At 38.5% G+C, this 14,665-nt stretch overlaps 1 protein-coding gene across 1 annotated transcript in view; it reads right to left on the reverse strand.

The window, feature by feature from the left end:
* KCNH5 (potassium voltage-gated channel subfamily H member 5) overlaps positions 1-14,665 on the reverse strand; it is a 153,210-nt gene that overhangs the window by 37,170 nt on the left and 101,375 nt on the right. Inside the window, exons 8-9 of the mRNA XM_032189293.1 lie at positions 12,492-12,691; positions 528-780 (exon numbers count right to left, since the gene is read on the reverse strand). Of these exons, the coding sequence (XP_032045184.1) occupies positions 528-780; positions 12,492-12,691 (453 nt within the window). The remainder of the gene's footprint in view (positions 1-527; positions 781-12,491; positions 12,692-14,665) is intronic.

Here is a 14,665-nt window from a genome sequence, read left to right on the forward strand (position 1 = left end):
ACCTGGATCTCCCCCAGTACTCAGATTTCTTATGACTCAGGCTGGAATAAATGGTGTATCACTTCACGTACTCAGATTGAACCATTTATTTTCTGTAGAGAAACTTCACCAAAAGCAACAGTTTTGCTTCCTTGAAGACACTGTTTGCAGGTATTCTGGGATAGAATACAGACAAAAAACTCAGAGCAAAGGTTAATGTTGAAATCCTCCTGAGAGACAGATATAAAACAATGGGCATTTCTTCTAGCAGACTATTTAAAAGATGTCAAGCTCACATTTTCTTCTGCTCAGGGACAATGGAACCATAACCAGTGAACCATACTAGGCAGAAAGAGCATTCTCAATGGAATAAAAGATGAAGGGTTTGCTCCTAGAGTGATATCTCTGGAGAGGTGACATCCTCATCTTATGACAACCACTAGCCTCTTGTAGTCCCATCTGATATTAAGCAAGACTAGTTAATATTCAAACCTCCGCAGAAGGCAAATATATCCCAAGCACCACCATTTCAACAGAGATCACAGTACCTAAAATAGCCACCACCTCGTCGTCCTGGATGACTTCTAGGGATCCTGAGACCACAAAGCAAAGCGCATCAACGCTTTCCCCAGCATGATAGATGAGGTCCCCCGGGGCACAATGGATCGTCTGAAACTCCACAGCCAGAGCTCGCAGGCAGCCGTCGCTGGCCAGCCGGAAGGCAGGGTGCTCATTAAAAACTTTCCGGTTTAGGTGCACACAAATATCTGCTCTCATGTCCTTTGGGCAAATTGAGAGAACCTGAAGGAAAGAAAGACGAAAAATAATCAGCTAGGAACGTGACACTGCGGCAGTGCGCGCTCTTATGAAATAAGTGAATGGGTGGTTTCGCCTGGGTGCATCTCAAGGTTCTGGTGGGAGTTTTATCTTGAAATGGGGTAGTATTATTTTTCTACCCATCTATCATTTTGAGAACAGGTGAAAGGGTGATGCAGAAGAGAGGGACTATTCTGCTACTCTTTCACACTTGCATTCCAGAATTGTAGCTGGCACTACCGCGTCCCGTTTGTGGGTATCCCTCCAGACTCGGTGCCCAGACCATCCGCCCACTGCTATGCTCGGTCCCTGCAGGAGCACAGGATGGACACTCAGAGCTGAAGAAGCTTGAAGACATGCAAAGGCAGACTGCTCACAATCAAAACCACCAGATTTAGTCCCATCTGGAAACCTAGTCTTCAGAAGCGTTGATGTAGGTGACCACTTACCAACGCGTATCCGAACACACCTAGGGTTTAGCTTCAGCACTGTACAGACAAACAATAAGTAACCTGCCCTGGAGGGCTTACAGACTAGAAAATCCAAAGAGCTTGAGATTAGAGTAAAAAGAAAGTACTAGGAAACCGTACGAAACGCAAAGTAAAGGTGAGTGAAAACTGCCCTGTGAAGGTGAATATGTCTTTACCACAGATCAATTAAATAAGGCCTTTAATTCTTACCTTAAATAGCTTTCCCTATTAAAACAGTAACGCAAATACACCTGAAGAAAGAAAGTGAAAACCTGTGGATCTTATTAGACATATAAAATGAGCGTTTAATATTTGCACACCAACCTAAACACCGTAGTGTCCTTATAATCCTAGAACGCATGTCCCTCGCTGTATAGTAGCTCATTTCACTGAGAAACGTATAAAACCCTGTAAAGTTTTGCTAAGATAAATAATGGAAAAAGGAATAAGATGAAGAGCACTCTGGAAGATTCACGTAAAGAAGAATGCAGATCAATCATACTGATTAATTTCTCACTGTATGGAATTAATCTGGCAGCTTGCTTTGCAGACAGTGTGGAAGAAAGGGACATTGGGTCAAGGCACTGGCTACCACTGAATATTAGCACGTAGAGGGAGACTCTTGAAACCCTGAATAAGCTTTGAGGCAAATGGTTATATTAACCCAGAAGTAAAGCCATGACTTTCATTTCTGTTTAATGCAGAAGAGGTATAAAACATATTATGGTAATGTATTACTAAAAGATCTGAAAGCATAGAATGAGAAAATAATAAACAATTTCTAGTTTAATTAATAACCTTTAGTCTTTCTTATCTCCATAGATCAAAGTTGTTTCACTGTCAAGCACATATTGAATGTAAAAGGCTAAAAGAGAAGTTCATTCCCCGATCCTCTGCTCTATGACAGCCCAAGTACCTGTTTGCACATAGACGCGCAGATTCCCAGGCTAGAAGGGGTTACTGCAACTATCTGTACTAAGCTCTTGCATTATGGGTCAAATCAGATTTTTCATATCAATCCCAGAATACCTGGTAAAATTATAGCCTAGAAAGCCTTGATTTAATGCCTTCAAATTATATAGGTTAGTTGTTCCAATGGAGAGCTACCCTCTCTTTTCAAACGTGCTATTTCTGAACTGATTTTTTTTTTCATCTAACAGCCTGAGGACCATATCATTGTGTCCTGATAAAAGGCTTGCAAACACCAGAAATCTTTTCCACATTGTTGTTTATAGAATACGGCCAAGTTATCTCAAAACCTTATATTGAATAAAGAAGAGAGACGATGCTTCCTCTGTCTAACACTGTGAAGCACAGTATCTCTTTGGAAACTTCTCCATAGCATGAGGTTTTCTGACTTAAAACAGCCTTCAAAGATCTAACAGCTAATTAGTTTGCATTTGCTTTGATAGAGACTAGGTTAATTTTGCTTAATGCTTTTTCTGTAACCAAATGGTGTAAAGAACAAGTTCAAATACCCTGCCTACATCTGTTTTATCATAAAAATTAGTAATAAATACATCTGACAAGACATATTCTCCATAAACTATTATTTGCGTTAGTAATAATGTCTTGTCTGAGTCACTGGTGACCATATCCCTTATCATCTTTTCCGTAATATTATTAGGGGCAAATGTCAGTTTTACAAGCTTATACTTACCTGAGTCATTCCATTTACCATGAGAAATATGGTGGCACCTTAGTTTTTTCAGTTAAAACAAATATTTTGGATACTTCTGAATCAAACAGAAAGTTTATCTTTGTTTTAAAATAGAAAAATGCCACCTTTCTTCTTAATAATAATTGCATGAAAAATTGTGCTTTCTTTGGCATAATGATGGATGATTTTTAACATTTTTATCTACTGTTGGGCCTAAATCATTTTCAGGAATGTTTTCATTAATGTAACTGCTTTTGACTTAACAAGGCCACGGGCTGTGAATTTTCAAACATTGCTCTTAGGAAAAAATATGTGTATTTGATTTCCAAATTCTGTCTTTTAAGCCTCCAGATCGCAGGAATGATAGTTGAAAATTTTCTTAAATGCATCCAAAATTGATTAACTGCTGTGGAGGATGTTACTGTAAAGTCCAGACATGTTCCAGGACCCTTTGTTTTTTTAAGTGTAAATTAACTGTGTCCCTGAGGAATAAAAGCCACTTGGATGCGAAGTAGAATATTGTTTCCTCACAAATACAGAAGTAAGTACAGGGAACTAGAAGTGAGCACTCAAAGCATTACTCTTTTTGTAGCTACAACAAACATATCCATCATCACATCTTGTAATAGGACGAGTCAGGAAAAATAACCCTTTGCACAGAAAAAAACAGTCTTAGCATACTTCAGGAATTCACTGACGTGATGATGAAGTGATTCTCCTAATGACTTATTACTGTATGGAGATATATGGAGATATCACTCATCAACAAGTACAACAGTAAATGAGGAATGACCCAAGAGTTATCCACAGATGAATAGTCTTTATTTCAGTTTTATTGTCTGCTACTCTGTTAGTACCGAGATGTGAGAATGAAATGGATGACAACTAAAGAAATATTTAATATTGAAAGACTTGGCAAAGGGGCTTTGACTGATCAAGACAAATGTAGATATACACAGGAGGCAGGGAAGCAGGGCAAAGAAAGACAATCTCAATATTAAGTTATGTGTTTTCTGTATGCTCCAAGGACAGGACTTCATGAGCTCCAACCTGACTTTGCAGCACTACTTTTTGTGTTTACAAATACCAACATTCATGAATTCAGGAGAATACTCACAGATGCCATCAGCTTCTCTGATATGACTATTAGTGATACTGTAAAAAGGGATCGTGGGTGACACAGATTAGGAGTAATTTTCTTGCTTCCATACAAGACATAATGTAATACAGGATCACAGAGAAGCATTTGGAAGCTAATGATAAACATTCCAAAGATCCTAAGAGCAGAAAATGATAAAATGAGCACCTCAATTTCAGATAAACACTCTTCTGAAAATGATCCTTTATTGGTAATACAAGAATTAGACATTCCTCTTTTGAAATGCTTACTGAGATCTCAGCATTTTTAAGGCAGCATGCAGCTAAAAAGACACAAATATCAACGTGGTTGTATGTGAGTCTATATGGTCATACAAATGCAACACAGGGGTATATAGAGAAATTCAGTTTAAGGGATAAGATAAACTGTAATGCCCAATTGATCATTTCACTAATAGGGAAATGCCTCTGGCATTTATGTTAGCTGAGTTAAAGTTCAGCTGGGACATTTGCTCAAGTCTGTGTATTCTTTCAGCAGCATACCAAGAAACCACCAAGACAAGTTTCTGAAGAGGAAATTTCCTTAGAGGCTTCAAGACCTTTCTCAGTGAAAGCTGTAGTTTATAAGTAAGGAAGGATATGAAGGTTGCTGACTGCAATGCTTTTACTAACTGATGGTTTTGGAGCACACGACTTGGAGCAGGCTGCCTGCAGGGACCAGATGCTTGTGCTGCTACAGAAATCGCTCCATAATAAATCTGTAGCCACAGACTTTGCAGTCAGCTTTCCCATATGCACCCAACCATCATAAAAGAATAGAACCTGCTATGTTTTGATGCAAAATTAGAGGAGAAAGCTGAAGCCTCCCCAGAGGAATACCTTCTCTGCCTGCATAAGCTGCATTTCTAACTGAAAAGGAGTCAGGGTCCATGCCACAAGTGAACAGTGCACATGTATCCACAAAGATCTGAACCGTTATAAAGCTGAGAGCGGAGAAAGCAAAGCACAGAATAACAATTATTACATCCCTTATCTGTGTAGAAAATTAAGCCTACTCAAAGTCAGCATAAAACAATTGCTGAGCTCTGCCACCAGCACTCTCCTGTCTTACACCCAGTTGATACAAACCCAGCACAAGGGCACCCTGTGAGGAGATTCAGCACTAGCACCATCTCCAGAGCCCCCTATGGAGTATGTATAATGCTGGTGGTGAGTGAAAAGCTTGTGGTTGATGCAAGAGATGGGGAAAAGCAGTAACCAGCTCTGGAAGACTCAAGGGAATTGGCACAAAATGTCTCACTATCTTTTCTACTTAAGATCTGGAAGGGGGTGGGGTGTTAAAATTCCAAAGGAAGTTCAATCTGATTTTTTCCCTCTCCCATCCATTTCCCCAGCATGCTCAGGCAGTTTAAGATAAGCCCCTTGAACAGTTCAAAGAACTCTACGGGGAGCAGAGATTATGAAGAACTCAAAGAAAAGAAAATGAATCGAAACAAAAACTGTACAGATTAAGAATGTGGCCACATAATAGCTTTTAGGAAGGGTTTGAGGTTTTTTTTATTTTTTTTTTTTAATCTTCCCCAGCTAGAAAACACTATGGGATGGCTTAAACAAATATTACAGAATCTGTTAAGACTTGTTAACAAAGAGGACAGAGGCCAGTGAATCATATCTATTTGCAATTCTCTTTCAGCACACAAAATTCTCACTTTCTCAGGGTTGTAGCTAGGGGATATATTGACTGATGTTCAAATGAATAGTTTAGGCAGTCTTAGCAGAAGAATAACAAGGACCATTTCTTAAATGAGTAAGAGTAGCAAGTATTGGAGACATTTAACAACGTCAACTTCAATAATAAACTCTTCTGACTTCTAACCTACTACATAGTCCACAGATATCTCTTTTTATTTTGTGGAGAATGGCCATTCTGGGTTGTCAGACATATTCAGCACTTATAATCAAGATCAGATCTTTAAGAAAAAAAGAAAAAAAAAAAAAAAAAAAAAAAAAAAAAAGAAGAAGATAGCACCATTTTCTAGGCACCTGAGCAAACTATTCAGATTTTTAGAAGGTTTTGGCTCATTTGAGTGTTGAATTCTTTTGCAGACCTGGATAAAAGTGTTACATTTGGCACTGGACTGGTGCCAAAGAGACAAAGGTAAGAAAGCAGCTGAGAGCAAATCACATAACATTTTCACAGAACATTTTCCTGTAATAATCAAATAATTTTGGAAGTAGATCAAAGGTGATGTATGCAACTGAGCAGTTATTAACCCTGCATGCATTAGGGTAATCTTTAATACATCATTGAATATCTTGGCACTAAGAATTGAATCTAAGCAGCAATGGTGTGTTCCATTTTCAATGCACTGCCTAACATCCAAGGTCACTTGGATTTAACTGCTCAGATCTGAAAATCAACCCTAGTAAGCAAAGTTCCACTTGCTTTTCTTATTAATGGAAGGATACATGACCTGAACCAGTGATCAAAATGCTTAGATTTAGTAATACAGTAATAAAATTAACCACATTTTAACTGAGTAAAAAGTTAAAGACATTCAAAAAGTCCTGGAAACCGCTCTAGATCATGTTAAATTCAATACTGTCAACACAGATGGAATCTGGCTAAAGGTCTGGCTAAGGTCTGAAAAAATGTGGAAGGATGAAGAGCAGCACAATGTGTTTTAAGAACAGTACCTGTTGGTTTGTCTAATGCACTAAGAAATATAGCAAGAAGCACACTAAAAACATCCATTGATAACACAGTAGCAGAACCCAGGTTGTGTAAGTTTCAGAACAGTTAAAGGATTTATTGTGTTCAGTTTTGCTGTAACACAATCGTTACACGACCTTCTGATGGGAGAAGGGTAGCAGACTACAGGGCTTTAACATTACACTTATGCTTTTTGGATAACAGGAAGCAAAATAAACATCAAAAAGAATATGGCTTGCATCAAAGCATCTCTCAAGATCTTCAAGATTGTTTGGATTGACAACTTTTGGCACAAAGGTCACCCTTGGAAGAACGGAGTTGATCAATGGGTTTTATTTCATGCTTTTGCTGACAGTGGCTTAATTTTTTTAACATGCAGCATTATGTAAAGGTATCATTCAAGAGTGAAAGCATTAAGGAAACAGATTAGAAGAAGACAGAATCACAGAATGGTTGAGGTTGGAAGGGACCTCTGGAGGTCCCTTAGATGTGGTCATTCCCTTAAGATGTGGTCTCTGGAACTGACAGCCCCTCTGTCAGCTCCATCCCCTTGGTGGCCGTGCTTAGGAAAACACCAGACCCATCCATGCAGGAACTTCTTCTCCCAGGCAAAAAGTTCATGAGCTGCTCTACAGCCATGGTTTATAGACTTGGTATTTCCTCAAGTATGAGAGGTTCATAGATTAATCTCTGTCAACCCAAACTCAACACATCCAAGAGGTAGAGATAATTGTGGATAATCTTTCCTGGCTCTGCACAGTGCATGCTCAATGTAAATGATCCATACCATCCATTAAGGTGAAACAGAAAGCCCCACTGGTGCACAGGCCCTGCACTCGGACCTGTGTGAAGGACAGTGAGACCCTGACCATCTCTCCTGCAGCCCGCTCTCCAAAGAATTGTGGATTGCAACTGTACCTGGTCCTAGCTCAGCTCTGTGAGGTGAAGGGAGACTTCTTGTTCACCTCGTCCCGATCTGCAAGGAACGACCAACAACCCCGCCTCTACAACGAAACAAAAATACTTGTCCAAATGGTTTTTACCTTCCCTCTTCAGCAGGGGATTGTATGTAGCTGTCACACCTAATATTGTAGAAGTTCTCTTTGGCCATGAAGCTTGGAAGCCTTCTACCCCGGTCATCCAGGAGAAAATCCAGCCAGCACTTACAGACACCTCTATGTGATGGGGCACTCTAGGAATGGCAGCCTCATTCCACTATTTTTCTCAGGGTAATGCTAATTCTTACTACAGCTCTTGAAGATCCTATTAACAGCAAACACAGCAAAACTGCACTGTACTTCTGTAGATTAAATGTTTAATAAAGTTACAACCTGCATCTATTTACCATAAACCTATCCCTCCTGAATGAAAGCTTAGTGGGCCAGCAATGAATAGTTTTAACACTGTGTTATTTTCCCATGATTTCTATTTCAGTCATTTCAATGTGGAATTGGCTCTCATTTGAATCGACATTGATGCTTAGGTTCAAACTAAAAAGAACCTTTTTTTTTTTTTTTTTTTTTTTTTTTAATTTAAACCTATGGCTTTTCCGAACAAATTGACTGTTAAAACATGACAGACATTTATTTAATTGCTTTCTGAGCAAATCCTAAGCCATACAACAGCATGGAGGTCAAGAAGGGAAAATCTTTGGGTTTTACTGACATTTCAGAACATTATCAATAGATGAGACCTTGAGACATCTGCATGTAAGTTAATGGTTGTTCTGCTTTCATGTATAATGACCTATTTCTCACAGAAGAGCTAATACCTATAAATTTTTCATTTGCTGCCTAGTAGATTTCAATAAAAACTTAAGAGGTTTGAATTCAGTGTGTGTTTCATAGATTATTACTGTGAAGAATTTTTTCCTGCTAAAAACTGGCCATATGCAGAGAATACACTGGTTCCTTTTATAACTGACTCTCAAAAAGCATATTCTGCTGTATGATAAATATTGTTTAAGTATATAAAGGCATCTTAGTTTTCTCATGTACTTAGTTCAGCTCATTATTAGATGAATAACCCTGAAACCTGTAGCATTAAACATAAAAATAAATTCCATCTTGCCTGAGCCACTGTTACTCCAGGAGATAGAGTCCATGTGCATGTACTACATATATCATCCCAGCTGTCACAGGAGGGCTCTAATGTTTAAGTGATTTAAGATTATGGATCATAGGCCACTTGCTTCCTCTTAAGTAATAATAATAAATACACTAATGCTTTTAGTGTCATTGTTAATTCCTTATTTGTGAACACTCAGAGACACGCTGAAGTGCTGTGGTTTGAAGATGGGATTTGAAGATGAGCTGTTCCCAAGGGGAACAGGGAAGCCTATGCTTAAGGCACCATTGCTCCAGTGTGGGAGAACAAGACCTCTTCCCCATAACGATAACCAACGGGGGCTTTAAAAAAAACTTTTGCTTGGGACAGCCTGTTCTCACACGCAGCGAGGACTAGATCCTCATTAAACTTCCTCCACGTGTAACTTCTGCTTTGCCTTCAGTGCATATCTGATAAAGGATTCATCCTTCCTGGTTTTAGCCAAGGTCATCTTTGGGGACTACACACTGAAAGTGTCATTCAAAGATAGATATTTGAGTTCTGACGCAAGAAATCTACACATGTTAAATGGTAGTAATTCCAATTAAGCTATGAACTATATTTTAATTTCAAGCATATGAATTTAAAATCTTTAGTTATCAAAGAAACATATACATGTATCTATTTTTAGTCCTTCAAATTGCTAGGATGGTTCATCACCATAGGAACCTACTGTAACACTCGTACAAGAAATTTCATTCTTGCGTATGTTAATCTTCTTGTCCTTTGAATTTGGATTTCAAAACAAAGCCATTTCAACATGCTGAGTGACTGAATGAAATGTATTATAAATTTGTGGCAAACGATGTTGCAAAACACCTTCCATTGTGACAATGCAGATATATTTGGAACAATTTAGGATGTAATAATGTATGTTAGGTTGAAAAACATCCATTGATGGTGGAAACTGTCTGAGCTGTCTGATGGAAGCTGAAAAGTTTAGAAATTCCTCACTAATTACCATGTGTCATGAGCACACATGTTTTGCAGCATAATACGAAGCTTATTGAAAGGTTCGTAAAAATTAAGGAGAATGGGAAATCATTTGATGCAAAAATATCCAGACAACAGACTGGTCAGAATCTCATTACTGCAGCTTTGAAATCCAGACTGGAAGGAGCCCTAAGGTCGTGTACAGGCTGTCAGACAAAGCAGTGCAGAGAAGCTAGTCAAGACCTGGGGCAGTAATCCCCTTTTCTAAAATACATTGAAGCACTGTCTGGATTTAGCAGCTGAGCTGCAGGTACAGTGTAGTACTGCTAAGCCCCACTGTGTCTACGGAAATAAACCTGACTCTATGCCTGTGTACCCTGGGGGTCCCTATAGTGTGTTCCCATCCCCTTGCTGCTCTAGGGATCATACAGATGGATTCAACTTAAATGCAGAGGGTTTTACAACAGGCTTGAAGGGCTAATGAGGGAACTAATGTGAGAGGAAGGATCCACTCTATGTGACTAGTCTCTGGAACTGTATCAATGTTCCCATAATTTCTCAGCTAGGATTTACAATATTTTCTACTTTGTTTTGGTGAAGCACTTCAGAACACTGTCCTGAGTGGAGATAAACATAGGAAAGCTGCCCTATTACATAACAACCTTCTTTCTACCCTTATCCTAAAACAAATCCTCAATTTGACTAATGTTCTGCAGTCAAAAGCAAACTGCTACACTTGTACAGACTTGGGGATGCTCAGTGCAGGCACTAAAGGCTGCTGGTGCTGTTGCTTTTGCAGACTTGCAGGCTGTAGAGGATACAAAATACCAACATATTCAAACCGGTGCTCAAGTTCTTACGTTTATCTTGTCTCTGTTCTTCTGTAACACTGGCTTTTCTGGGAAGTTCGATTAGATGCAACTATTGATGTCCAGATGCAGAAGTTCCTGAAATCCTTCAACTGTTATAAATAGGTTTTGGATCCATGCCTAAGCTTAGGCAAGTCTTTACCAAGGGAAAATTGTTAAAAACCTAAGTCACAGATTTTACAGCCATATTAATTATCTAGCTAAGCAGCCATTACTATCTTACAGACCAGAGAACACTGCTTACCACAAGCTGAAGATTATGGCTCTAACTGCATTTTTATAATCTATAAAACCGGACATGCGGAAACTATGGAAGGAAATTTCAGTAATTAAAGCATAGGTTTTCCTCATTAACTGCAAAGCATCATTAAAATCTAATGAAACTGTAGCAGAATAATACAGTATACTGGCTCAACTGCAAGGAGATAAATGCAAATGAGAGTTCAATTTTCACATGTTTTTGAGTTTACACAAAAAGGCTGAATGCATTTACAGTAGTTTACAACAGAAAAGCTCACTATTAACATTGTATGAATCAGCATTTGGAAGTTAGGGTATTAGTGTATAAGAAATTAACATATTAAAGAATGTGGCACACTGAAGTACAAGAACCAAAGAAATCAAAATCTGTGTTGCTTAACATTTTTATATTTGCGATGGTAAACTGAATTTCATTGCAGAAAATGAGTATGATAACTGTCGTTGCATCAATATGATGTAAGACTAAATTTGTCAGTGTAGCAACTTATCTTGGCATATCTGAACAAGCTGCATCATCATCCCATATTATACAAGAAATTCGGCCAAAGCAAGAACTTCAAAGCTTTGTGAACACTATACATTTTAGGACGTTAATGTGCTATGACACTTCCTTGCTCTCCCTTGGAATATTGCCTTCTAAGTTCTCAGATGTTAAATCTTCATGGAAACTGGAGCCTGAGTGCCTGCTTTCAGCTGATGAGTACTAACTCCATGGAAGTCAAAGGAGCATCCTCAATCTCCACTGACCAAAAAGCTAGACTTAGAACTGTCATATCTTACCTACATTCAAGGTATTGCAGGTAAAAACCCTCCCATCTGACTTCAGCTCTCTAAAATATCCAGTCCAAGGCTAGACAGACTCCACTACACATGTGTTGGAGACAGAGGCCCTGAGGACAGTTCACTTGGGTCTGTCCTGGAACAGAATGGATGAATCACTCTGAAGACAACCTTTCCTTTACTTGATTTTCGATGACACTTAAATGACCAGTCCTTTCTGAAGGCTAAAGTCAAGTAGAACCCAGCACAGATGTCAGCAGTAACACATTTTCTGTATCTCCCTGCCAAAGGCCTTAAGTTCTAGGTGAGAGATTTCAGCTCAAGAAGATCAATCACTACTGCCATTAAATCCTATACTAATTAGGTTGATGACGATGTCCTGGGCATCAGCAACAGGTCCAAGCCAATCAAACATTTCATTGCAACTCACAGATACCAATACTTTTCAGAATAATACTGATGTAGGTTTGACATTAAATTATGCCCTCAGACTAATTTGAAGACCAATTTCCTGTTGATTTCAATAGTTAAGTACATTAAAATTGTTTAGTATTTTGGTAAAGTCAAACTAGAAGACAGAAAACATTTACCATAATGAAAAATAACTGCGTATTTCCAAAGCAGCACAACTTTTTTAAAAAACATCCAGTTTTTGATCCAATGACAACCACAATAATGGAGTAGCATGCAGTTATGACTTTGTTAGTAAGTTATATGCTGTTGCACAGTTCTGTTTCTAAGCAAGTACACAATGGACACAAACTCTTGCTATCCAAATTGTGTCATGTTACCTCATGTACTCATACCTTCTCTGTGTCAATTCCTTTAGACATGGACCAGGTTGAGACAATATAATCCATGACTCTTTCACTAAGGCCTTTTGGGACTTGATATAATTTCAGGAAATCTCGCACATTGTTCAGCATCTCATGGTATCGGTTGGTGTTGGCATACATCTGCTGGAAAATGGTTGTGACATTTCCAAAAATAGTTGCATAAAGAAGAGCTGAAAAAAAAAAACAAACACAAAGATCATTAACAATAAATATGCATGCTCCAATAAATGCTACTCATAATTAAAGAATAATTTCAAATAAATTGATGCATGGTTACAAATTCGTGCAAATGTATAGGAGTGAAGGTGTAAACTGAAAGTTTCAGTTTATGGACAGTCTCACATGTGTATACATACAAAGCTATTTACTGAACCTACCCATAGAACTCATATAGCCAAAGCATGTTAACTTACAAAATCAATCACAAGAAATGTCAACATAAGGGGTTATTCAAAACAGCTAGCACATTTTAACTCTATACCCTGTACTAATCCAAACTGATTTTCAAGTGTAGCTGCAGCCTGCCAATAACCTTGATGGCATCATCCAATCAACGTGGCTCTCATGTGAGATCAACTAGCACATGCCACGTGTGGAGTAGCCACAGTTCCAAAAAAAAAATAAGTGAAATGGAGGAGATATCAACCTGGGAAGCCTTGCAATGGGATGCTTATAGAAACAGGCCTTCTGTCAATGGCCAAGGGACAGACTCAGAGTTGCACTTCCTAGTCCAATTTTACAGCCAACCCTAAGCAGATGACTTGGGTATGTCATGTCAACTCCAGATGTCAGACAATAATTATTTCAAAAGGAGAAAAACGAGATTAGCAAACAATGGGAAGTCCCACGTGTACCTCATTGCCACTAAGGCAGGAGGAGGACACAGTAGAGTAGGAAGCACTACTTCAAACCCGCTCCTGGCACTGCCTCTGCTGGTTTGATTCTCCCTTTTCTAACTGTGCCACCATAACTGTCAAGCTCAGCCAGCCAAGCTGTGCAACACCGAAGAATGACATGCCATATTCAAGAAAACCACACGTTTTGAGTAAGCCTTTCCAACGGATACGGCATTGTACTCCGTATCCCATCACAAGTGTGATGCACTGAAACCCTGTTTGATGTAGAATGGTTAATTTCTGAAACCTAAATTCGACAAAGCATTCAAGCAAAAATTTAAATGTACACCTTTGCTTGTACAGTGGTGAATTGAATAGTGGTGAATTGAAAAGCATTCTTAAAACCAAGCAGGTTTAAAGTTTCTTTTTGAGTCACAATATAATTACCCTTGCAAGAAAGCCCAAAATGACATTCTTCCATTAGGTAATAAAAGTTTTGCAAAAAAGAGAATTATTCTGATTTCTCATAATGCCAATGCATGGCACTTTATTTCTGCTCTTGACATTATCAAATACAAAGAAGTCTGCCTGTCATTTTTAATAATCCTTGCTCAGAGGTACTGTATAGTAGAATGCAGCTATGTATTTCCATATTGCTTTTTTAAAAAACAACCTCAGCCTACAAATGGCAAGAAATAACCCGCTGTGAAAGGAAAAATGCCTTCTCTCTCTCAGCACATAATGTCTTCCTTCCCTCTACACAACACATTTTTGCTTCATTCCAGAAAACTCACTGTTTCATACTCATTTAGTATTGTTTATCACCCCTATTTGAGAGGTGACATTTTTAAAGAAACATGTTGCTTTCCCAAAACCTATCTAATAGAAAAATTGTACTTCCATTTCTCACTGTGCTTTTTACTATGTCAATATAAAAATTAGATGATAGGGTTCATCAGAAATATAACGTTCATTGTTTCATCAAAGTCAAAAGTTTTTTTTCATCTCAACAGACAAGATTGTATCAAATAAAGTCACACAGCGTGAAGTACAGATGAACATGAGGCTTCAGTTTTAGAGAGCACAGCAGATTAATACTCTATTTGATGACCAAAAATAAAGCTCTTTGCAAGGGTTTGGTTCTTCCCCCCCAGCCCCTTTGCTTTACTGATTGTTGTATCATATCTGCTAGCCACTAAGAGGTTTTCTGTACCTCTGTGCCCACTTGGATATATAGCAACACTCATGTAGAGAATAAAAACTTAAGGATTATAAAAAGTGTAGATGAATGAATGCCACATGACTTTT

Source organism: Aythya fuligula, chromosome 5, assembly GCF_009819795.1.
Source record: "Aythya fuligula isolate bAytFul2 chromosome 5, bAytFul2.pri, whole genome shotgun sequence".
NCBI lineage: Eukaryota > Metazoa > Chordata > Aves > Anseriformes > Anatidae > Aythya > Aythya fuligula.